Genomic DNA, 25178 nt, shown 5'->3' on the forward strand with positions numbered 1-25178 from the left:
CAAGTTGACAGAAGCCAACCAGCACATCTTTTTTAGATGACATTAGCATCACATAACACATTTTTCTTTGTTCTCTTTTGGAGAATTGTGTCGCCTGTGAAGACAGAGGTTCAGTTGGTGACACTGGAGAGGCCTGTGAACATCAGGCGTCAGAAGACACCAGTTGAGCAACTGTTCACACTTTCTCCAGGTCTTGTGGGACACAAAGACATCTGTATTACTTCACTAAACTCTTAAATGACAAAGTCATCAACACCAAGATTTTCCCCTTGCTTTTTTTTTGTTTTGGGTAGCACTGGGGGTCAAACACAGGGCCTCCTTGCACACGCTAGTCTGGCGCTCTCCACTACTGACCTGTATCCCAGCCCTCCCTTCTCGGTTTTTAATAGGTGACATTTTCCCAATCTCTGACCTAGCCATCTTCTGAAGGCACCAGATTGCCTCTGAGGAGGTGTGTGTCTGAGAAGATTTGATTTCGGAAGTCACTCTGAATAAGTTCCAAGCCTTAGTCCTGTTTGTTTTGTTCTGTTGCTGCAAAGGCATTTTCCCATTGGAATACTTGAATTCTGTCTGTAGGCTGTGTAGTTCACATGATGTTTTCCATGAATTTAACATATCGATCTAGGCTTTGTACAGCGTGGTGCTTCCCTTCATGGTTACTATAAAACATTCCACCTTTCTCACAGAACATTAGAGTGCATTGTTCTCTAGGAAGTGCGGGAGTCATGGATTTGGTTGTTTGTCCCCATTCCTGTCCATGCACTTCCTGTTGATGTCAGCCTCTCATGGAAACTTCTTTTGTAAGGTCTGACTGCTTGAACAGGGCTTACTCTGGAGAGTTGAAATCAAGCCTTGCATGTTAAAAGAGCTGCTTACTCAGCCAATCGTATTTTTTAAAGGTTTTTTTTGTTGTTGTTATAAAATAAATGTGAAAAGTTTTTAAAATCATGTTACTGTTATTCTGGAGATATATGTGCTTAAATGCTCAGTCTAACAGTTAACTTTTTCTTTTTGCTGAATTTACACAAAGAGGCCTTCATGCCAACCAGAGGCCAGATTGTCATTGCCTTTCCTTTGCCCTTGAACAGGGTTTGGGGCCTGCAGAGTGAGAAACTACACTTAGGGGAACTCGGTGGCCCCAGCCTTCAGGATTGCAGCTCTGTCTTGGTAGTGAGCATGACTGTTTACCTGTTTGTCTGTTCACTGCCCAGTGCTCTAGACTAGAGACACCCAAGATTCCTTCTTCAGCTTCCAGTGACTGTGGAATCCACCCCCGGGCAGCTCAGAGGAAGGAGCTGGCAGGAAAGGCGGTCTGCAGTCTCCTCTCATGCGCAGTACTTCCAGCAATCTAACACATAGTTTTCTGTTTTGTTGCTTTGCTTTGGTTCAAGAAAATACTATTTTCTCTGACAGTTTTTAGCTGTTGATAAATGTCCTGTCGTTCTGATCAGGAGAAGGTTATGATGACTGCTGGCCCAGTGCTCCAACTCTGTGGCTTAGACTTCTTTTATAAAATAATGGTTTTTCAGGATGGCAGTCCTATCAGAAGGTGTCAAACACATTCTCAAGTGCTGCCTATGACATTCTTAGAATTTTCTGGTATTGCATAGTTCCACCAAAGGTTCCTGCTATGTGAATCGAAACTTCTCATAGTCTACCCCATCCCAGTAGATGGGGATGTCAGAGCCTGCGTTGGTCATGCTGGCCTTCTCCAGTGAAGGGTTGTGGTATTTGGAGCTACTGGGGCCATTCTGCATCCATGCACACGTACATTAGACCTGATGTTCTCTGGTAGGATGGGCCCTTTCCTGTTGGTTCTGAGTACTTGTTTCATCTACAGCTCCTTATTTCTTTGCCTTAGTCACCTCTTACGGAGTATGTATTATCCAGGCTTGATTTGAAACTGGTGCTTGTAATTTGGAAAGCCCTTAACCAAGTCTCCCCTCTGCTAGCATTGCTGTCAGTGCACTCAGAATCCCTGCTGCTGGGGTGGGTCCAGCAGAGCTTGCTGCCCCCCATGGGGGCTATACCCAGTGGAAACCATTGTTCAAGCTTACTGACTTTTGTAGTATTAATAACTATAGAGTTGGTAACAAAAGTATGTATTGTAGACTTCAATGTTTACATAACTCTTTCCCCCAAAGCTTTCTTTTCTTAGGTCATAGGTCCAAATTTAAGAAAACAAGATGTTGTGTGAATGGATTAAATGAAACATCATTATAATTTCACAAGATAGTAAATTTTAATCAAATTAGCAGTTTGTTTATAATTATTATTGCTTGTACTTTAATGGTTATTAATCTTTCCATTGGTTATCTTTTTTGAGTAAAAACAATAAACAGTGTATGCATAAAAGTGGAGAATGTTCTTCATTGTATCAACAAGCCCTGAACATGCGTGGTGTCAGCCAGAGCTGCTTCCTGGGATCCCCTGAGCTCCCCCTCCCCCCACCCCGCAAGCTCAGCATTGCCACTCTCACGGGTGTTTGCGTGTCAGTTTGTCTCCAGTCCCCTCTGGAAGAAAGACCCTTCCCAGTGTGTTTCATCCTCATTTGAGCCCTGAGAAGACTCAACTGGGTCCTGGATGTCTGTGTATGTATACACATGTATAATGCCATTCATTTATGCCAGTTTAGTAAAACTATCAAAATTATTTCTGAAGCTTCTGTAGGGTGAGCTTGTATTTTACAGTCTGAATGTTAATTAAAGCAGCAAAATCTAGAAATCAAAATATGGAGCCAGACCCTGGAGCTAGCAAGGCCTTAGATCTCATGCCTTTCCAGTCATGTGTTCCTTCCACTGATAACAACAGCAAGACAAACATAGCCAGTGTTTACAGCCTCTGCCCCCGGCTGCCCCCTCTTCCCTTTATGGCAGCCCATGGTGGCTGTTCTCACTGTGCAGGGTAGGCTGCTGAGGGATGAGCTTAGGGATCCATCATGAAAATCACCCCAAGTCACTGCACCTCCTGATGACTTCTAGATTATATTAGTATACTAGAAACCACTTAGGCTTTTGGGGGTTGCCAGTAGGGAGCTAGAACTAGTTTGATACTTAGATTGAAGAACCGTAATTCTCATTCTTGATTTCAGAATTGAGTCTACATGCCTGCTTTCCCTGCCAAGCTGTGGCTGATGTCTAGATTAGGAAAGCTTTGTCAGAGCTGTGTTTGAAGGCATTGGTGATGTTTGCTGACAGAGGTATGGGTCACATAGTGTCCCATGATGGCAGATCTGAAGCTCTCCAGACTGCCACAGTTGTACATGGAATGCTAGTGTGTTTACACATATGTGGGTCTACTGATTCCATTGCACACCCGAACCTCTGCATCCCCTCTAAGAATGCAGGGTGTTTTGCCTTTAATGGCTGCAGTGGAAGTGAGTTTCAATACTTAGTGTGAGTCAGCCATGACCTTAACTCACAGAGGTTGAGAGCAGGGAAGTTTTCAAGTGCTCAGTACTGCGACCTACTAAAAGTGGGAATCAGCACACAGACTTCCCCACAGGAAACAGTTCAGACCATTGCCCAGGCACCACTCCAGGTGCCTTTGTGTTAGAGCTTGAGTTTTTCAAGCTAAGGTACTGCCTTCCTGACACGTGGTAGAGTGCTTGGTTCATGAGCGTGGAACCCCGGATCCCATCCTCAGCACTACAGCCACTGGATGTGATGACATCTGCAACTTATATATTCATATATTCATTTTTAATGGTTGAGAAGATGTCATAACAAAGTAATTTATTTTTGAATCATTTATGACTTGAGACACTTTTGGATAAATCTTGGTGCCTTTTTCTTCTTACTCCGTGCTGTGTGCTTCTGCTTTTCTTTTTTCCCCGGAGACAGGGTTTCTCTGTAGCTTTGGAACCTGCCTTAGAACTCACGCTGAAGATCAGGCTGGCCTCGAACTCACAGAGATCTGTCTGCCTCTGCCTCTGCCTCTGCCTCTGCCTCCTGAGTGCTGGGATGAAAGACATGTGCCACCATCACCTGACTTCGTTTATTGCTTTGCTAATAACTGGTCTATTGGCGTCAGTTGTTCTGAGTGTGTGGTGCTTTGTGTTTTGCTTTTGTAGTAAAACCCAAGGCCTCACACCTGCTAGGTAAGAGCTCTACCAGTGAGCCACACCCCCCTGGCCAAATAAGAGACGTGGTGCATTTTAGAAGTAAAGGGGAGGGGCACTGCTGGAGTTGAAGGTGGAGAGGGAAGGTTGTATACGACCAAAATGCATTGTACTCATATAGGAGAGTTTATTGCTTTACTTAGACATTTTTGCAGTGCCCAGGATGGAACAGAGAGCTCATGTTAGGTAAGCTGTCTGCCACTGAGCTACACCTCCAGCCTAACTTGTAGATTTCCAGGAAATACTAAGGATAATGGGGAGAAATACAGGTTATAGATTTTTCAGGATGTTTATTTAAGTGAACTTGACCCTGTGTGACACTCGTGAAACATTGAGGATTTATTTCTCATAATAATGAAGAAATGGGGTAGTTAGCTGGATTTTTCTTCAGGCATCTTCCTTGTTTAGTTTTCTAAAGTGGTGGTTCTGATGTAGTAAATTGATGCTTGTATCTCTTCAAATGCAGTATTTCCAGAAGCACTCCGAGACAGTCCCATGTTGCTTATGTTGTTTCCTGGTTCTTGCCAAAAGACGACTCAGTACAGTGTTAGAATCTTGTCCAGAGAAAGCCTGAAACCCAAAGTTCAGAACAATAAGTAACCCTCATGGGGGCTCCTCGGAGCGTGTGCGCTCGCTCGCGAGCGCTCTCTCTCTTTCTCTCTCTTCTTAACCCTGTGGTTGCTAGAGTTCCCCTATCCTCTCAGTTATAGAGATTTGTATTGGTATGGATCTTGATTTATTGATACAAATTTAAAGTCAGTTTTGTTATATGTATGTTGCTGCTCTTAATCAAGGTATTGTATTTTTGTAGCTCATTTAAAAATGTAGTGTATAGGGCTGGAGAGATGGCTCAGTGGTTAAGAGCACTGCCTGCTCTTCCAGAGGTCCTGAGTTCAATTCCCAGCAACCACATGGTGGCTCACAACCATCTGTGAGGAGATCTAGTGCCCTCTTCTGGCCTGCAGGCACACATGCAAACAGAATACTGATAATACTGTATACATAATAAATAAATAAAACTTAAAAAAATTGCAAAAAAAATGTAGTGTATAATTAAGAAATACAGGTTAATAGATAATCATCTATAATAGTCAAGCTCGTAGTCAGTTAAGTTTTCTAGATATATAGAGATATATTTCAGTTATATAAATAATCTCATAAAACCTTTCAAAGACCTATGGAATATGGAATTTAAAATGTTTTAAAAACTAAAGTCTTTTCATGACAATGAGACACATCTACTCCTGACAGCACCAATCTACTTTAAGAGGATAACGGGTATCAAAAAGGCTCCTTATGGAGTTTATCAGCCATTTGGGCAAGAAACTGCTCTTGCCTGGGCTGCTTAATGGTTTGCTGTATGAACTGGACATGCAGGACCCACAGAAAATGACTGCTGAAGCTGCTTAAAGAAGGTGACAGCCGGGCGGTGGTGGCGCACGCCTTTAATCCCAGCACTTGGGAGGCAGAGGCAGGTGGATCTCTGTGAGTTCGAGACCAGCCTGGTCTACAAGAGCTAGTTCCAGGACAGGCTCCAAAACCACAGAGAAACCCTGTCTCGAAAAACCAAAAAAAAAAAAAAAAAAAAAAAAAAAGAAGGTGACACAGTCCTTTGGGGTTCCTGCTTCATGAAAGAATCTGTCAGACATTCTGCAGGACACAGAAGAAAGTGACTAACAAACTGCCAATATAGGCGGAACTGTCTTTGAAATTTCCTGCTTCATAGAAAAGTCTGAAGATACCTTCAGTAGGCTGAAGATGGATGCTCCAGTGATACAGAAGAACTTTGGTGACTGTCCAGGCAATAAGAGGTCTCTGTTAATTCTAGAGTTTTGGAACTTGCTTACAATGCACTTCCTGTTTACTTAGGTAATATTATATCCTTCTGGAATCTTTGATGGAGTTGAAGACTATATAGTTATAGCTTTCTTTAGTTACGATAAAAGATAAAGTAGATACAAATATTTTAACTAATTCTTGCTTGATACCTATTGTGTTAAATGTAATTTTACTATGTTAAAAGTTAAAACCTTCCTTTTTATTTAGACAAAAAAGGGGAGATAATGTGAGAAGTCCTTCTGTATATGTGTTGCTTTTATTGGTTAATGAATAAAGAAGCTGCTTTGGCCTATGATAGGGCAGAGTAGAGCTAGGCAGGAAAACTAAACTGACTGCTGGGAGAAAGAAGGCCAAGTCAGGGAGACACCATGTAGCCACTGGAGCAGACAGACACTGGTAAGCCATAGCCACATGGTGATACACAGATTAATAGAAATGGGTTAATTTAAGATGTAAGAGTTAGCCAATAGAGCTAATTGGCCAAGCAATCACTTAATTAATATAGTGTCTGCATGATTATTTCCAGTCTGGATGGCTGGGAAGCAAATGAGCAGCCTCTGCCAACACTCAGTGACCATTCTATGTTGGCTTCTGTCGGTGATTAATTCTGGACTCTTAATCTTCATTTTCACATAGATCTTACCTGTTAAAACTGGCTTCTTTTAAAGGTAGAGCAATGCCGTAGTTTTCTTCTTATTCTAGAATAAAGTGGGCACACCCTACATATATGGTTTTAGGCCTTAGGAATAATCCTTGTACTGGATTGTTTTATGTCAACTTGACACAAGCTAGAGTCATCAGTTAGGAGGGAGCCTCAATTGAGAAGATGCCTCCATAAGATCTAGCTGTAGACAAGCCTGTGGGGCGTTTTCTTTATTAGCAATTGGTGGGGGAGGACCCAGCCCATTGTGGGTTGGGTCCTGGGTTGGTGGTCCTGGGCTGGTGGTCCTGGGTTCTATAAGAGAACAGGCTAAGCAAGACATGAGTTCAAACCAGCAAGCAGCTCCCCTCCATGACCTCTGCCTCAGCTCCTGCCTCCAGGCTCCTGCCCTGTTTGAGTTCCTACCCTGACTTCCTTCAGTGTTGAACAGTGATGTGGAAGTGTGAGCCAAATCAACCGGTTCCTCCCCAGGTTGCTTTGGTCATGGAGTTTGATCACAGCAATAGTAACACTAACTGGACTGGCTTCTGTTTAGAAGCATGTAAACATCTGAGTGAAGACTTTTCGCTAATGGCTCACAGAATGTCCCCTAGGGGCTTCAGGTGCTGCTCACTGTCTCTGGGATCTCATATCAGGGTGGTTGCTGCCAGAACGCTGGTGGCTATTACAACCTTAGAGGTGTGCCTGGTCCAGATCCATGAATGCTGATGTCATGATTTCTCAGGAGACATTTACATAATCATAAACACTGACTGTCAGGGCAGAAGGCAGGGTCCCTGGAGAGACGCCTTGGAAAGCATACAGTGGTCCCCACACTACACCATCCATGTGTGTCCTGTCACTCACACCACACCCCAGCCTTTGCATCGCAAGGACAGGACCACATCCTCATTCCATTCCCTTCCCATGGTGCCTTGTGGTGCCCCATATGACTGCTTATTGGTCCCTGTAGGTCTGTTGAAGTTTGACTAGTAAGTGCCATCCTAGTTCTGCTGCTGCTGGGGCCACGTGGCACGGCAGTGGACGGCAAATGCAGCAGGGGCCTTCCCTGCTGCTCCTTTCCCTTACATGCCACTGTCATTCACCTGGAACAGGTGCTTGTCAAGTCCATGTTACAGTCATATAGTCTATGAAACAGTTTAGAAAAAACATTTTGGAAGAACACTGGCCAATCACTATAAGATGTGATTTCCACCAAGAACACTCTTAGGTCATGAATTAAGGGTTCTGTAAAATTGGTTATGAGAACTTCAGCCTTTCGCCCTCAAAAACCAGAGTTTCTTACCTTTCTCAAGCTTCCCCTTGGGGTGGGAGTATCATCACTGGGATCTGGAAAACAGTTTGACAGTTTCTCTTTTTAAAGCAAGGATGCACTGCGCAGACCAAGCTGGCCTCACAGAGAAGCAGCTGTGGCGTTTGCTACCATACCCAGCACCGTTGCCACTACACTCAGCAGCCATGCTTATTTTAAAACCTACGAAATCTAAGATTCCAGGGCTGGGGAGGTGACCCATAGTGCACCAGCTGCACAGGCTTGAGGACCAGAGTCCAGGTCCCCAGAACCCATATCACAGCTGGGTGAGCATGGAGGCCGCCTTGATCCCTTAAACATTTGGGAGGTAAAGACAGGGTCCCTGGGACAGGCTGGCTAGCTAACACAGCTGGAGACAGGCTTCAGTCAATGAAGAGAGCTAGGGAAAAATCCAACTCTGCCCCCCACACTCACATGGGCCCACACAATACACGCACAGCACACATGGAAAGAAAAAAAAATATAACATCTCTAAATTATGTGTAGTTTCCAGTCCTGTGCACGCTGAGGCAATGTGAACTTGAACGCAGGCAAGGATTCTGACTTCAGCACTTTGTTTTTCTCATTAACCATTCCTAGTTTGTCAGAAACACAGTTGGACTGCCCGTCAGAGTGTCTCCTTAAAGACGCTCCGTATTGTGCCCAGGCGTTCTGAGCACTGGATCAGTCTGTCATCATTTCCATCAGGCGGTGTTTGTCGAATGGGGTCTCAGGCTGTCTGCAGACTCATGGGCTCACAGGTGTGAGTCACCATGTCTGACCTTACTCATCTCTCTGACCTGCTAAACATTTTACTTGCATTTTTTTTTTGCATTGATTTTTCTAAGTCACCCCAAGAAGTCAATTTTTTTTTTGCTGCTGTTGATTTAGTTTGGGCTAGATATATAAAATCATATTATGTGGCCTAGACTTGCCTCAAACTCCCAAACCTGCCTCAGCCTCTAAGTGCTGAGATTACAGGTGTGTGTGCACCATCATGCCTGGTATAGACTGTCTTTGCCACTCCTGTGTTCAGACTCAGAAACTGAGATACAGAGAGATTAAATTATTTGTGAAGATGGTAGTAAGTGGGACACAGAGATTTACAGTTGGTCTCGATGGCACTTAAACAGTCCATATGAAAAGAGTTCTGCCCAGCCTGGGGAGCCTGGGCTTGCAAGCACTTGCTGAAGCTGGAAGGCTGGACAGAGGATAGTGGACAGATAATGGAGGATGACTAAGAAGGGTTTTAGGAAATTTCACATAGTTGAACTTTGTAGAGCTTTTTCTGATAGCTAGAATAGATGACAACTTTCGTAGCTATGGTATTCACCCACTTGCCCAAGAATGCCTTTACCTGCTTCGCTGAGGCCTCCACCTGCCTCTGTGCCCACTGTCTGTCGCAGCGTCTGCAGGAGGGCAACCCTCTCCAGCTCCTCCAGAGCCAGCCGAGCATCTTCTTCAAGCACTGTGGGGTAGAGACAGACAAGTAGTCCACCCTGGCCTTCACGTGGCCATCTCTGTTCCTTGTCTTTGGTGAGTACCAGGACGGGGAGGTGGATGCCGGAACTCCAAGTGCGGAAATCAGTGATCTGTCTCGGTGGCATTTAGCAGAAATAAAGGTGCTACACAAGCCAGCGGGAGTCCAAAAGTGAGAAACATGTGGACCACCTTTCCCTGCCATCGTGGCCACCCTACCAGCTGCCTTGAGCAGGAGGGGACCCCAATGCTAGTTTGGCTCAGGAAGTCTAATTGGGCTCATCATCTCCATTTATCCCCTTCTGAGGTCTATGAGTGGGAGACAAAAAAGGAGGGAGGCACCTCCGCTGCACCTCGCTGCGGGGATTCACTTGAGGCTTCAGATGCTGCATTATGACTTCTGTGTGAGGTGTGACTGACACCCAGCGTGTATGGGGTGTGTATAAGTGAGGGAAACGTGGTACACACATGTAAGGGATGCATGGCAAGTATCCTTGGGTAAGTGTGTGGTGTGAGGGCAAGTGCATGCAACATGTGTGGCAAATGGGTGTGAGGAGTGAGAGCAGGTATGAGGTGTGCTTTCTGCACAGGGTGTGTGCTAAATGTTCTGGTTGTGTATGCTAAGTGCATGCAAGATGGATGTGACTGGCAGAGGCTGGCAGTGGGACATGTCTTGGGCAGGTGCCAGCAGGTTGAGCTGCTCTGGGAGTCTGATCGGAAAGCCACTCATGACACTGGATGCTGCAGGCTGACCTCATCTGCAACCTTGATGGGAAGACAAGGAACAAAGCATTTTAACAGCAGCCAGGTGCACTCACGGTACTCCTGGAGAATGCCAATGGTCACCTGCAGACTTTGATAACGTGCAAATGTCTGTGCTGCAGGGCATTTGCGGAGGGATGAACCCAAGGGAGCATTCTGGCAAAAACCGCTAAGTTTTCACCTGTTGGGACTTTTGAGTAAGAGGCTGCCTCATTTCAGCTTTTTTATTGTAGACGTTTGAAGCGCCGTCAGCACCTGAACATCCTGAGTTCTTTTGGTGGTGTGTGCTGGCCCTTTTAAAATAGCAGAATTGGTTCCTGCCTGGTTTTGACCAACAGGCTAAGTGCCAATGTGGATTCAGTGATGCCAGCAGATGATTGGCAGAATGTGAGTGATGCTCAAACACGATCAGAATGCTGGCGGGAGAGCAGCGCAGACTAGGAAGTGTAACAGCAGTGGCTTGGAAGAGAAACTACTTAAGAAAATGTCTGAAAGAACCCAAAAGCAGCGAGCTGGCCCCAGGGAGGACAGTGTTACCACCAAGCCTTCCCACATACTAGAGAACCAGCTCCTTCAAGTCCTCTGACCGCCATGGTGTGTGCACTAAATATTAAATCCAGTTAAATATTTATGAAATATAATACACAACCTAATTCCAAATTAAGGGGTTTTGGTAAAATTTCTAATTTTTTTTTAGTTTAACTTGGACTTAAGTAGAACATTAATTAAAAAGAGAACAAACGTGCTTGGCTGTCTGAGTCCAACTTCAGCAGCCACTGTGCTTAACTAAGCCATTTTGTTTCATACAACACAGATTATTGCTCTCTAATTCTCATGACAGAATAAGGACCCATTAGTCTGTAGCTGGAGAAACCACTCCTACCCTCAACCAGTCCTCTCAAAATTGAAGGTAATGTTCTAAACTCAGTCCAATTTTTATAAACAAAAGCTGACCACTACGAAAGTTTGAGTGCATTTGTGACATGAAGTAAGCAATGCTACCTGCCTGTGTTTAGAGAAGACCGTACCCATTGCTAGATCTAAGACACACAGTAAGAGCCCCCTGGTTCTCTCTTCAAAGCATCGCTACGCTTACAGAAGAGCCTTTTAGCCGGAATCCCTTTCCTCCTCCTGAGTGCCACCTAGACTGATAAACACAGTCACCTCACCTGGACGCTGAGGAGCCTTCTCCCCCGTATCAGGGACGGGAAGGGACAGGAGTGGGTTCAGGAGACCCACGAAGAGCAGGCAGCAGAAGGCCAGTCTATCCATGATGATGGAGAGAAGTCCTGCCGGGCTTCTGCTCAGGAGAACTTCCGACTCTCCTCGTTGAGGGATTGCCCGTTTTATCTATCATCCTGTGACCTCAGATGTCCCCTCCAAAAAAATAAAATGAATTTATTGGCTAGGGAGGCTAAAAGCCAATCAATTTGCATTGATGTAATTTTTCAAAGTAGCAATTCATAGACAATAAATTTACTGGCTTGTGGACTGGTGTACAAAGTGGGCATTCAGGAAGCCCTGCAAAGTTTATAAATCTGGCAACATAAGGAACTCAGCCATAAATCACAAGTGAAAGACAGGGGCAGACATGATGCGGCCAAGGCAGAAGGAAAGAGATTTATGAGTAGTAGAAGAAGTGATGTGGGGTATGATGTGAAATATGTCGGCTTCCTTTAAAAAAAAAAAACAAAAAAACTTCCATTTGGGAATAGATGAGTTGTCACGTTGTGTTAAACCCACCTGAAACAGCAAAGACGCATAGCAGGCACGGCTTGGCTTGAAGCTCAAGTCCAGCGTATGGACTTGGCTTCCTGTAGGATCCCAAGCACTCGAGTCTTCAGAGCAAGATTTCCTTAGAGTGGGCCAATACGATTAAGAAGGACTGAAGTACGTCTCCATGCTGCCTGGCCAGGAGCAAGCCTAGGCAGAGTCAGCTCAGCCCAGCAAAGTGGTACTGTTAGCAGTCAGTTCACATCACCTCAATTCTGTGTGTGTGTGTGTGTGTGTGTGTGTGTGTGTGTGTGTGTGTGTGTAGTAGCAGACAGCTGTGGTCCAACATACCACAGGCTGAGGCAAGAGAATCCTGAATTTAAGGCCAGTCTGGTCTACATCCCTGAGTCTTCATTCAACCTACAGGTACCAAATTTACACCCCAAGCCCCAGTTGAGTCTGTAAGTTGGTTTACAGGGAAATGAGAGGAGGAGACAGTCAACCCAAGATGTGCCCTGTGGGGTTGGTATGGACTGTTACAAAGCCGAAAGTAGTTGTCTTGGGAAAATTTGATTTTCTTTTCCTAAAGTGCTGTGCCGTAGGCTAGGGGTGCACCTACCTCATCTGGAGTGTTTGCATGAGGCCTGAGTTCAGTCTTCAGCATAAACCAGGCAGGTGGTGTGGTAATGCCAACACTTGGGAGATGGAGACAGGGGCATCAGAAGTCTAAGGTTTGTACATCTTTTTAAAAGTCTATGCTGGGGCCAGGCATGGTGTCCCATGCCCTTAATCCCAACACTCAGGAGGCTGAAGCAGGCAGATCTCTGAGTTCGAGGCCAGCCTGGTCTACAGAGCAAGTTCCAGGACAGTCAGAGCTACACAGAAAAACCCTGTCTTTAAAAAGTAAAAACTAAACTAAAAGTCTATGACGGATGTGTTTGCATGTATGAAATCTGTGCACATATTCATGTAAATCATTCATGTTCCGCCATTGCCAACAGGTGGGGAACAGGCCAATCAGTCTAGGGGTCTTTGGTGACCCTTGAGGACAATTGTGTGAGGAAGCAGTGAAGTCACCCTTTTCCCTCCCCCAGAGGCTGGTGGCTTGCCAAGCTTTGTCATACCCTGGTGACTCAGGGGTCCTCCTGACAGTTTTACTGCTTGGCCTAATTAAGTTACTATGGAAGGCCTAGTCCTCAGTGAAAATTAGCATCCTTCCATAGGTTGTCAATGACAGTGTCACCTTGTCCCAGAAGTGCTCTGAGCTCTCACCCAGCCCCCGCAGTTGGTGTGTGACTGTAGATGCTGTCCTCTGAGCCTTCCTCAGAGACCCTTATCCCTCAAGAAGGTCTTACAGAAAGTGGGGGGTGGGGGTGGAAAAGGTCTCCAGACCTCGCCAAGGTCCTGACCATTCGACCACTAGCCCATTCACCCTGCCCCCTCACAAGCTGCTCCCCCCACCAGCTGACCGACTCTGGGCAGCTGTAGGCAGGCTCAGCTGTGCACAATCTCAGGAGGCACTTAACACCTAGAGCGCAGAGGTTAACTGGAGGACTCCACCTCTCATGGGGTGAGTCTCGTCACTGATGGAGCTCCTGTTTGCCATCCCTCACTCATGTGCTATAAGCCCAATAAATTCATTGGCTTGCCAGGTTTAGCGTGGGAGCAGATGTTTGTTGGAACTTCCTCAGGTAGAGTTGGAACTATGTGAGTTGTGGCCCATGTGCGGTGGTGTAAACCTGCAGTCCCAGCGTTGGGGAGATGGTGGCAGGGGACTCTGCCATCCTGGACCTCAAAACAAAGTCATAGGCCACTAACACACAGGGACTGTCGATGCATAACAACTAGGTAAGTCATTGTAGGGTTGTATTTCAGGTAGCTGGTTACTGGTTATTCCCTCTGCCCAAAGTGCTGTCCCCCAGACAGCTATAGAGCTAACTCGTTCCCCTACTTTAATGGGCAGACTTTATTTAAAATTGCAATCTGTGTTTCTCATCCTCATGTTGTGTGTGCATGTTACACGTATGTGTATTCACATGTGAAGGGAGCTGTGCATATGTCCCTGAATGAACACGGAGAGGTCAAGGGTCAACATTAGGTACCATCCTCAACAGCTCTTCACCATATTTCTGGGGTACTCAGCAATCACCTGGACTAACTGGGCAGCAAGCTCCAGGGATCCTCCTGTCTCCGCCTCCATTACCTTCTAATGTGATCCGCCCAGCATTGGGGTTACAAGTGTGGCAACGGCACTCAACTCTTTATGAGAATATGAACTCAGGACCTCATACTTGTCTTGTAAGCACTTACCCACAGAGCCATCTCTCCAGCCCCAACTCTACATTCTTAATGGAAAAACTTGCTCAAATTTGTAAGTTGGCATCTCCTGTGTTCTCACCTCCCTCTGTACGTTTTCAGTTTGTCATGGTCACAGTCCATGTCATGTTCTGTTGTGTTTTGCTTCCTGGGGCAATGATCCACACAGATGATAGTTATCCCAGGTGCCTGCCCACTCCTCACACACAACCAGTGCCTAAGCACCAGTAATGCCTGATCCTTTAGCTCCTTAGCATAGTGCTTGGCTTCTGTGTGTGTCCCTTTCAACTGAAACCTGTAGCCTGGTTAGAATGGCCCCGTAGGCTCATCATATACTTGAGTGTTTAGTTCCCAGCTGGTGGAACTACCTAGGACATGATGTGGGATGTCCTTCTGTATAGGTGTTGCTTTTACTGATTGATAAATAAAGCTGTTTCAGCCAATGGCTTAGCAGAGTAAATCAGGCGGGAAATCCGAACAGAGATAGAGAGAGAGTAGGCAGAATCAGGGAGACTCGATGTGACCACCATAGGCATAACATGTCGGCACCAGTAAGCCACAGCCTAGTGGCAATACATAATAGATTAATAGAAAAAGGTTAATTTAAGATATAAGAGCTAGCTAGAAATACGCCTGAGCTATTGGCCAAATGGTGTTGTGATTAGTATCCTTTCTGTGCGATCATTCAGGTCTGGGCGGCTGGGAAACGAATGAGCCATTTCTGCCTACAGGGAAGGATTGGGAGATGTGGCCTTATTGAAGGAGGTGTGTCACGGGGCAGGGGAGGTGGCCTTATTGAAGGAGGTGTGTCACGGGTCAGGGGAGGAGAGTTGCTTTCAGGTTTCAAAAATCCACGCCAGGCCCAGACACACACACCCACCTGCAACTTAAGAGACCATATGTGAGCCTTCGGCTGCTGCTCCAGGACCACGCCTGCCTGCCCACCCCCATGCTCCCCGCAGTGATAATCATGGACTCACCCTCTGACTCTAAACCCCAGCCATGGACTGTTGAAAGCCTATTGGTAGCCTCACTGAGGAAATGACCTCACTGCCCACTTGGAGGCTAGCCCAGGCTAGCCACTGAGCCTCCCTCCCCTTCTATCTTATCCCCAGCAGTTTAAGCTAGAGATGTCACAGGGCATCTTGAGACAGACTGAGGCCAAAGCTCACGTTCACTGCCTTCTCTTGATCCAAGCAAGCCAGCAGTGCCTCAGCTCCAGGACTGACACACTTTTCTGTAGGGCTGTTCTGTCAGAGCCCCACTGATGGGGCCACGGAGACAGATGAGGCCAACATATTGTAGGGCTGCTTTCTGCTGGCGGCAGGTGGCATCTGCTTCCTGGTGTATGCGACGATTGTCCTCTCTGCTTGTCCCTGTTCTGTTCTCTTACATGCGTGTGTGTGCGCATGTGGAGACCAGTGGTCAGGCTCTGGTGTCACTCCTTAGGAGCCATGTTGTTTTTTGAGACAGTCTCTCACTGGGCTTCACCAATTTGGCTGATGAGATGACCCGTGAGCCCTAGAGGTCTTCTCTGTCCACCCCCACTCCCCCAGTGCTGGGATTAGAAACACATTGCCTGACCAGGTGGTGGTGGTACAGGCCTTTATTCCCAGTACTTGGGAGGCAGAGGCAGGCGGATCTCTGTGAGTTCAAGGCCAGCTTGGTCTACAAGAGCTAGTTCCAGGACAGGCTCCAAAGCTATACAGAGAAACCCTGTCTCGGGAAACAAACAAAAAACAACAACAACAAAACAAACAGGTCGGCAGGATGACATCCACCATGGTTGCTCATGGGGAGCGGGTCCATTCAGGAGTATAACTTGTAAAGTCTGTGGATCCACCCTGGGTTTTGACAGGAGGATGACTGTAAGTGCACGTGTGTGTGTGTGTGTGTGTGTCTGTCTGTCTGTCTATTCTTGTTTTGTGTGTATGTTTGTGCCCGTTTGTCTGTGTGCCATGTGCATTCCAGTGCCTGTAGAGGCCAGAAGAAGCTATCTGTTCCCCCAGGACTGGAGTCACAGATGGTTGTGAGCTGTCATATGGGTGCTGGGCACTGAACCCAGGTCCTCTCCAAAATCAGCCAGTGTTCTTAACCACTGGGCCATCTCCATAGCCCCACACAACTCTTTATAAAAAGATTTTTTAAATGAATCCTTTAGGTTAGTAAACAAAATAATGTGTTTCATCATGGCGGCTTCATACATATGAATCATTTTCGTTTTCTCATTATTGCTCTCCCTCGTGCCCTCCCTTTCATTCCTCCCCCCCTTCTACCACGTCTTACTGGGCTAGCATACAAGGGCTCAGTTCCAGATGCCAGGCAAGCACAGACATGAGGGAGCCAAGTTGACAAGGGCATCCTTAGGGGACTCCCAACTTTACAGCCAACCCCAGAGGCCCAGCTTGTCTTCCCCAATCTAGTCAGGATGTCCACACCCTCACAACCCTGTTTGAGTGAAGCAGATGGCCTAGGCCACGTTCAAGCTTTCCCTCTAAGCGGGGGAGCCCCTGGGCTCTGAGCATAGCCTACGTGCATGCCTGTTGAAACTCCCAGTGTAATGGGGGCCATAGGAGAAACAGTGTGAGATCAGATCAGGAGGCTGGGATTCTCAGAGGATGAGCGGTGCCCTCTTTTAAAAAGAGAGAGACTTGAGGATTCTGTGCATGTGAAGATGTAGGAAAAGAAGTCCGTTGTCTGCAGAGCAGGACCTGAGCCCTCCCAGGACTGAATGCATTGATGCTTTGGATGTGGTTATGCAGCTTCCAAGACAGGGAACGCTTGTCTGTGTGAAGTCCCCTCAGGCTATAGTATGCTGTTCTGGAAGATGCAACAGGCTATAGCAAGCATCACATGCCTCCTCCAGAGCCTAGAAATGGGTGCAGAGCTATCATAACATCCCGGCTTCTCAAGGGACAGATGCTGGCTCAGGCCGGGCAGGACTATTAGCTGTTCAGCTGACTTTGGTATGACCTTGACCATATTGGAAGGTAGAAGTGTGTACTGGTCCCTTCTAAAGACAGGCCCTGGGCTCAGGGGCCCCTCCACTGTAGTGTACCCAGAAAGAGCAGCTCTGTGCTAGTAGACCAGGTGGCTCTAGCCATCACATCGAGAAAGATGAGCACACCGGAGCAGATGGCCACGGTTCACGGTCAGAGCTCTGTTTCACAGAGCCTAGTCCACATGCAGAGGTTGCTGGAAGCATGCTAGTATAAGCCTCTAGCACACTGTGCCACCACGGGGTGCTTCAGGAAGAATATGCGGGTTGACGCTTCAATTTGGGACTTTTTTTTTCAGGAGAGGTATCTATAGCTATTCTTGTGACCCAGAAGGCCACCTCACAAAGAACAGTGGGTTGCCAAAGGGACGGTACCGCGTCTGGGCAGAATCCAGCATTGATGTGTCACTCACCCGCGTCATGAGGACAGGAAGGGTGACGAGCAGTAAACATCCGCTCTAGTTATTGATTTGATTCATCCGATGACTCAAAATGTCACCTCACTGATGCTGGTACAGCTTCGCCAATGCATTGTCCTATTATCGATATTAAAGGAGACCGAGAGCCAGCTGGGGAGCTAAGCGGAAATGAAAAAGTCAAAACACAGCCGCACGCAAATAATACTCGGAGGAGTGCCGAGGCTCAGCCGCCTGCATTGTTTCCTTTGGTGATTTGTGTGAGTGTGTAATGTGTGTACACACTCATATGGGTGTGTGTGCATGTGGGTTTGCTCGTGTGTGGAGGGCGGAGGCCAGTGTTAGGCATGTTCCGTGACTGTTCAGCTCCTCAGGTTTACGATAGTCTCTCTTTGAACCCGGAGCTCACTGGTTTGGCTAGACGATCTGGCCACTGTACTCCTCCTGTCCCTGACACTGGGATTCTAGGTGCGTGCCACCATGCCTGGCATTTGCATGGGTGCTGGAGATCCACACTCAGACCCTCGTGTTTGCGTGACACCCACAGCACCCGCTGAGCCATCTCTCAAACCCCGTTTCATGATGTTTTACTATTTCCTGTCTGTAACTCAATGGAATGGAAGGGTTGTGCTGAGATATATTCCCTAAAATCCATATGTTAAAACCGTAAAATCCAGACTCTCCCAAAAAGATGGTGTTTGGAGAGAGTCTTTGAAGAGGTGATTGAGCCAAAGCAGGCCTTTAAGGTGGACCCTGAATTGAGACCTTTAAGGTGGACCCTGACCTGAGGCCTTTAAGGTGAACCCTGATCTGAGGCCTTTAAGGTGGACCCTGAACTGGGGCCTTTAAGGTGGACCCTGAACTGAGATGGATAGTGTCCTTGCAGGGAGATCAAGAGCCAGACAAAAGGGACAGCTGAGCGTACACTGAGGAAGAACCCGTCATCAAGCCAAGGAGGCCTTCGGAGGCCTTCGAAGGACCAACCGGCAGTATCTCACACTTCACCCTCCAGAAGCTTCGCTCGGTTGCTATGAGAAAACAGATTTGTTGGTAAAGAGGCCCAGCCACTAGAGCCGACTACTTCAGTGGTCTAATGATAATTCTACCGGGGGTGGAGGAGGGAGTAGGAGTTGGAGTCCAGAGGATACTTTGGATATTGGTTCTCCAGTACTGTCCAACTTGTTTCTCTTTTTCCTCCTTCCTTCCTTCCTTCCTTTCTTTCTTTCTTTTTTTGAGACAGGGTTTCTCTGTGTATCATATCTAACTGTCCTAGAACTTGCTCTGTAGACAAGGCTAGCCTCGAACTCACAGAGATGCACCTACCTCACCTCCCAAGTGCTTGAATTAAAGGCATCTACCACCATGCCTGGCTGCAACCTGTTTTCTTAGGTCAGGGTCTGTCACTGAATCTGGAACTCAGTGACTAGGCTGGTGTCAGGATTTGAATATGAAATGTTCCTCATAGGGTCATGTGTTTGAACACTGTCTCCCACCAGGTGGCGCTGTTGGGTTATGAAACTGTTGCTGGAGGAAGTGTGCCAGATTTGGGGTTTTGTTTTCTGTTTTTATATTTCATTTGTTCATTTGGGGGAGAAGCATGAACTTGCCATCATAGTTCAAGGACCACTTCCAGGAAGATCCAGTTCTTTTCCTCCCACCATGTGAGTTTCAGGGCTCAAACTCAAGTTGTTAGACTTGGTGCCAAGTCCCTTTACCCGCTGTGCCAGCCTCTGGACCCCACCGATGGTATCTGAGCATCAATTTTAATTGTCAACGGGACACAACCTAGGATCTCCTGGAAAGAGAGTCTCAGTGAGGGACTTTCTAGATCAGACCAGCCTGAGTCTTTTCCATAAGGGATAGCCTCGATTGCATTTGTTGGTGTGGGACGCTCCCTCCTGAGTGTGGGCGGGCCCATTCCCTGGTTTGGGACCCCAGCTGTGTAAGAAAAGCTGATGAGTAAGTGCACAAGTGTGCTTTGCTTGCTCTTGACTGTGGTTGTCATGTGACCAGCTGCTGTGAGTTCCCTGAGTGACAGACTGGAACTGCGAACTAAGAAAGCCTTTCTCCCCCACCTTGCTCTCTGGTGGGGTATTTCACACGTCATCAGAAATGAAACGAAGACAGTGCCTTATCGAGAAGCCAAAGAGAACCTTCTACAGCCTGTAGGTGGCAAAAAAGTCATCAGACGTAGAGAGACATTTTAAAAACATTTTTTTTAAAACAATGACTTGTTTTTTTTAAGATTTATTAATTTATTATGTATGTATCCCTGCATGACAGAAGAGGGCACCAGACCTCATTACAGATGGTTGTGAGCCACCATGTGGTTGCTGGGAATTGAACTCAGGACCTTTGGAAGAGCAGGCAGTGCTCTTAACCACTGAGCCATCTCTCCAGCCCTAAAAACATTTTTAAGACTTGTTTTTGAGTAGTTGTGTGTATGTGCACCTTGGGTGCACAGGAACCCAAGGATGTCAGAAGAGGTCAGATTCCAGGTCCCCTGGAACTGCAATTACAGATGAGCCACCATGTGGGTGCTGGGAACTGAACCTGGGTTTTTGTAAGAACAGAGAATGCTCTTAACTGCTGAGCCATCTCTTCAGCTCCACGGGGAGCCATTTCTTCTGTTCAAACAGTGCTCTTGTTTTTATCTAGACAGATAGGATCACAGGTGAAATGGTCTTGGTTTCTGTGTGTGTGTGTGTGTGTGTGTGTGTGTGTGTGTGTGTGTGTAGGCCAGTGGACAACTTCAACTTTAGGTGTCATTACTCAGGCACCTTTTTTTTTTTTTTTTTGAGAGAGAGAGAGAGAGTCTTTCACTGTCCTAAAACTTGCTAGGGCAGCTAGGCGGCCAGCCAGAAGGCTCCAGGGATCCCCCTGTTTCCATCTCCCCAGAACTGGGATCACGAGCACCCACCGCTGTTGCTGCTATTCCCACTACTATTTGGTTGGTTTTGTTGTAGTATGTGGTGCTGGGAATTGAACCCAGGACCTAAGCACATGCTGAGGGCATACACTACCACCTAAACTACACTTTTCTTATTTCTCCATTATCCCCTTCCCCCATTCTCTGGGACCATTTGAATGTTTTTCAGTACCTTAGTTGATTTACCAATACTATGCATTTGTTTTTATTTACTATTAGTGTGTGTATGAGTGGGTGTGTGCTGTGGCCCCTGTGTGGAGGTCAGAAGTCTCCCCCTCCACCTTGACAAGGGTCCTAAGGATTGAACTGCGGTCCTTGGGCTCACATCGTTGGGTGGCAGGCAAGCGCCTTCACTGCTGAGCTGCCTTGCTGGCCCAAGTCTGTTTGCCTGGTGTTGTCTGTTCTGATAGAGCTGGTGAGCGTGACCCAGATGGCTGACTGGTCTTTCTGGGCTTCGCTGAGCTGCTTAAGGGTTATGTCTTTCAGTTGGGGAAGCATCCTGACTAGTTTTATGTCAAATTGACACAAGCTAGAGTCATCTGAAAGGAAGGAACCTCAATTGAGAAGACGCCTCTGTGATGGTTTGAAAGAAAAAACGGCCCCCAAAGGGAGGGGCACCAGTGGGAGGTGTGGCCTGGTTTGTTGGAGGAAGTGTGTCATTGTAGGGGTGGGCTTTGAGGTCTCCTATGCTCCAGTTAAACCCAGTAAGGGAGACCACTTCCTGTGGCCTGTAAGCCAGGACGTAGGATGCTTCTCCAGCACCATGTCTGCCTGCATGCCACCATGTCGTACCATGATGACAGTGGACTGAACCTCTGAACTGTAAGTCACCCCAATTTCATGTTTTCCATTATAAGAGTTGCTGTGGTCATGGTGTCTCTTCACAGCCATGGAAACCCTAACTAAGCCTCTGGAAGAAACATCTGTGGGGAATTTTCTTAATTAGTGATTGATGGGGGAGGGCCCAGCCCTTTGTGGGTGGCGCCACCCCTGGGTTTGTGGCCCTGGGTTCTATCAGCGGACTGAGAGGAGCCAGAGGAAGCAGGCCAGTAAGCAGCGCCCTGCCACGGCCTCGGCGTCAGCTCCTCTCTCCAGGTTTCTGCCCTGTTGGAGTTCCTGCCCTGATTTCCCTCAGTAACAGACTGTTAACCTGGAGGTGCAAGCTGACATAAACCCTTCCCTACCCAAGATGCTTTGGTCATGGTGTTTCATCAAAGCAATGGAAACCCTAACCGGGACGAGAAGCAATCCATCAGTATGTCTTCGTATCATTTTCTACACTGTCACAGAATGAATGTGCCTTCCCTGAGAGAGAGAGAAATAAGAAAAGGCTCCTGAACATAGCACAGGCCTGCTTCTGGCGAATGCACAAAAGGGAACCAGCCCCAACAGAGACCCCATCGGCTTATTCAGCGTCGTGGCCCCAGCTTTGAGTAACCAAACTTTTCACACAGACAGAAATTCCAAGGTTGGCTGTTCACACAAATGGAGAGATTTACAGTGTACAATATTGTCAGTTATCTCTGGACAAACCAGGACTTCTGTCCCCAGGCAGCCACTAGCCAGGGCTGTCCTGCCCGGCTGGCAGAGCCGTGCTCTTTCTAAGAGGAGAACTGGGGAGTGCTCCTTTATCCAAATCCTACTTTGTGTAGCTTAGTGTTCCTACGCCAGTCTGGTAGCGCCTCGGTAACATCGGTTCATCACTCCCGGTTTGTCCAGATGAGAACCGGCACCCTTCTCCTTATCTCTACAACTCCTCCGATAGCAGAACTGTCTAGATCTTTCTGTGGCCCTAGAGAGCTCTAAGATTTTTGTTTGACAGTTTTTGGTGATTTCTGATCTGCTTTTCGAGTCAAAACTTTAATTTTGATTCCACCGCTTTTTTCCCCCTGTGTCGTCTTTGTTTCTGTCATGATGGTTAAGATACTGAATTTTCTAGTTATAATGTTTCCATTCCTTTTCATATGTTCTGCTTTCTGTTAAAAACCCAGACCTTTCTGTTCATGGAGCGCCTTTTCCTCACCCTGAAGAGCCACACCAGGGCCTTTGTCCCTCATCTAGGGCAGCTAGTGTTGGTATCCGTCCATTTTCTTCTTCCTTGAGAAGGGCTCACATTTCCCCAGTTCTTCATGCATCGAATACCTTGATGCTTTGATGTTGCTCTGCCTTCATACGGCTCCCTAGAGTCTCTGAGCAGATCCATCCAAGTCCCATCTTGTCATTTCTGCCAGGTGTTCTATGTCGCCTAAGCCGTTAAAATCTGTCCTTGGCTCCTTTGGGTGTAGCCCATGCGTGTGTCATTTAGAGCTTTGCCTGGGACCCAGGCAGACGTTTCTGTTAAAAACTCAGCTCCTTCAGCCCTTGTGCTGCCCTGGGCTTGAGTCCATATGTATTGTTTGCTGTTCCTACTGCTGCGACCAAATGCCCGACCACAGCAAGGGAAGAAAGGAAAAGGGCTCAGTCCGTCGTGGAGGAGACGTGGTGCAAGCAGGGTCGTGAGGCAGCTGCTCTCACTGCACCCACCGTCGGGAAGCAGTGGGAGGTGAATGCTGGTGTTCAGCTCCTGCTCTCCTTTTAATGCAGCCCAGCTGGGGCCCAGGCTCGTGGAACAGAGCAGTTCATACTGTCTGAACTCCTGGCCACAAACCCCATGAGCATTTTATTTATTTATTATTTGCTTGCTTGCTTGTTTTTATTTATTTTGGCTTTTTGCGACAGGGTTTCACTGTGTAGCCCTGGCTGTCCTGAAACTCTCTCTATAGACCTGGAACTCACAGAGATCTGCTTGCCTCTGCCTCCCCAGTGCTGGGATTAAAGGTGTGTGTCACCACACCTGGCTCCGTGAGCGTTATAAATGTTCACCCTCTACTTGTAACTGTTGGGGCTGTCTGTTACACAGCCTGGGACTGGGCTGTGGGTCAGGCTTTCAGACCAAGACAGTACTACTGTCCCCCAAGACATCCCAGGGCCACTTGCCATCTGTGCTCCACTTTGGTACCCCCCCTTCCCTTTATCTTATCCCTTTAGATGTTCATTCCATTAAAACAATGACCAGCAGCCAGGTGTAGAGTCCAACTCAGGGACAACATGGGCAACGTACAAAAATTCTGTCTTGAGATAAAAATCAAAGGGTCCGAAGAGATGGCTCCATGGTTAAGAACATTTACTGCTCTTGCTGAGGACCAGAGTTCAGTTCCCGGCACCACTGGATGGCTCACCCCTTCCTGTAACGCAGCTCCAGGGGAAACTGATGCCCTCTTCTGGACTCTGTGGGCACTCACACACATGCTTGGCACAATGCTAAGGTTAAGACTAAGACTGTACCAGGGTCCAGGGGCCTGGATGTGGTTCCCGGCACCCACCGGGCAGCTCACAGCCATCTGTAACTCCGATCCTAGGGCGTTTGCCATCCTTCTCTGCCCGCCACGGGCAGGCATGCATGAAGTGCACAGACATACATGCAGGCAGACACACATACACATAAAATAAATATAAGCAAATAAAATATAAACAAATAAATTGTCCTTAGAGTACAGCAGGCTGCGGTGGGTGTCGCCCGAGGACCCACGTCACACTGGTTTGAGGTTAATCGGGAAGGCTTTACACTCTTTCTCCAGTTACCAAAGCCTCACCACATCCCAAAGTCTCGGCTCTAAAGATGGTTGGCAGCAAGGAGAGTGGAGGCTTCCAGCTGCTGCAACATCAGGACTCCCAGCAGGAAGCATGGTCCCTCCTGCTCTCCTGCCTCTCCTTCCGCCAGACCACGGTCAGCACACCCTGACATGCCTTGGACTATCATGTTGCTTGGGGTTTGTTCTTGGGCAGGGGATTCAGAAAGTAATTTTCAAGAGAAGACTCAGATCTGGCTGTCCTTGTGGGGATCCTGTGTTCCTTTCTCTCTGCGCATTGCCCGTTCTTCACTGCCAAGTGGCATGGGATGGAATTTTGTGGGTATGACAGAGACAACGTTATAAAAATTGTCAGGCAGTTTCATACCATCCTCAAGAAGTTCCAAGTCGGAATGAAGTCACTGGAGGGGGGGCTTCCCCATCTGGGGTACCTGGAAGCAGCCTTCCATGCCAGGGACACCTTCGTGTGCTATCCAAAGGAACCCCGATGTGATATGGAGCCAGAGAAGTGCTCCTGGGGTATGTGTGTGAGCAGAACGAAGGGAGTGGCTCTCCTGCATGATGAGGTGGACTACTTGCAGATTTGTGGCAACCAGCACACTGTAGGAAATGCTCCGGGCCTGGGGCATGGGCTCTGTTGGGAGTGCCAAACTATCATGCATGGTGGGGTCGTGGGTTCTGTTCCCACAACGGCAGAGACTGGGTACGGTGGTGCACACCTGGAATCCAGCACTAGGGAGGTCAGAGCAGGAAGATCAGAGACTGAAGGTCATCTCATCAGTCTCCCCCACCGTGTGTGTGTGTGCGTGTGTGTGTGTGTGCGCGCGCGCGCGCCTGCATGTGTGTAAACGCGCACGCTCACATGCGTGCCTGAGGCTAGGGATGTATCTCAGTAGTAGAGTGCTTGCCTAGCATACATCAGGTCCTGGGTTTCAGTTCCAGCATGGCCACACATGCATGCATGCACACGCACACAAAAGTGCACACATACACCCCAAGAATTTAAAGCAGATTAAAAGTGAACT

General features: G+C 47.4%; 2 protein-coding genes across 2 annotated transcripts in view; one reads left to right on the forward strand and one right to left on the reverse strand.

Moving 5' to 3' along the window:
- LOC121448811 (period circadian protein homolog 3-like) overlaps positions 1 to 2327 on the forward strand; it is a 52263-nt gene extending 49936 nt beyond the window's left edge. The window contains 1 exon segment of the mRNA XM_041653030.1: positions 84 to 2327. Coding sequence (XP_041508964.1) covers positions 84 to 167 — 84 coding nt within the window. The 3' untranslated portion in view covers positions 168 to 2327.
- Positions 2328 to 4576: 2249 nt separating this feature from the next.
- On the reverse strand, positions 4577 to 11424 carry LOC121448810 (urotensin-2-like). The gene is made up of 4 exons (XM_041653029.1): positions 11322 to 11424; positions 9269 to 9379; positions 7906 to 7949; positions 4577 to 4690 (listed from the first exon to the last, which is right to left on the reverse strand). The coding sequence occupies exons 1-4, from the start codon at positions 11422 to 11424 to the stop codon at positions 4577 to 4579; spliced, it is 372 nt and encodes a 123-aa protein (XP_041508963.1).
- Positions 11425 to 25178: the final 13754 nt, after the last annotated feature.

This window comes from Microtus oregoni, unplaced genomic scaffold, assembly GCF_018167655.1.
Source record: "Microtus oregoni isolate MIOR12 unplaced genomic scaffold, Mior012 000005F_ref0000423, whole genome shotgun sequence".
NCBI lineage: Eukaryota > Metazoa > Chordata > Mammalia > Rodentia > Cricetidae > Microtus > Microtus oregoni.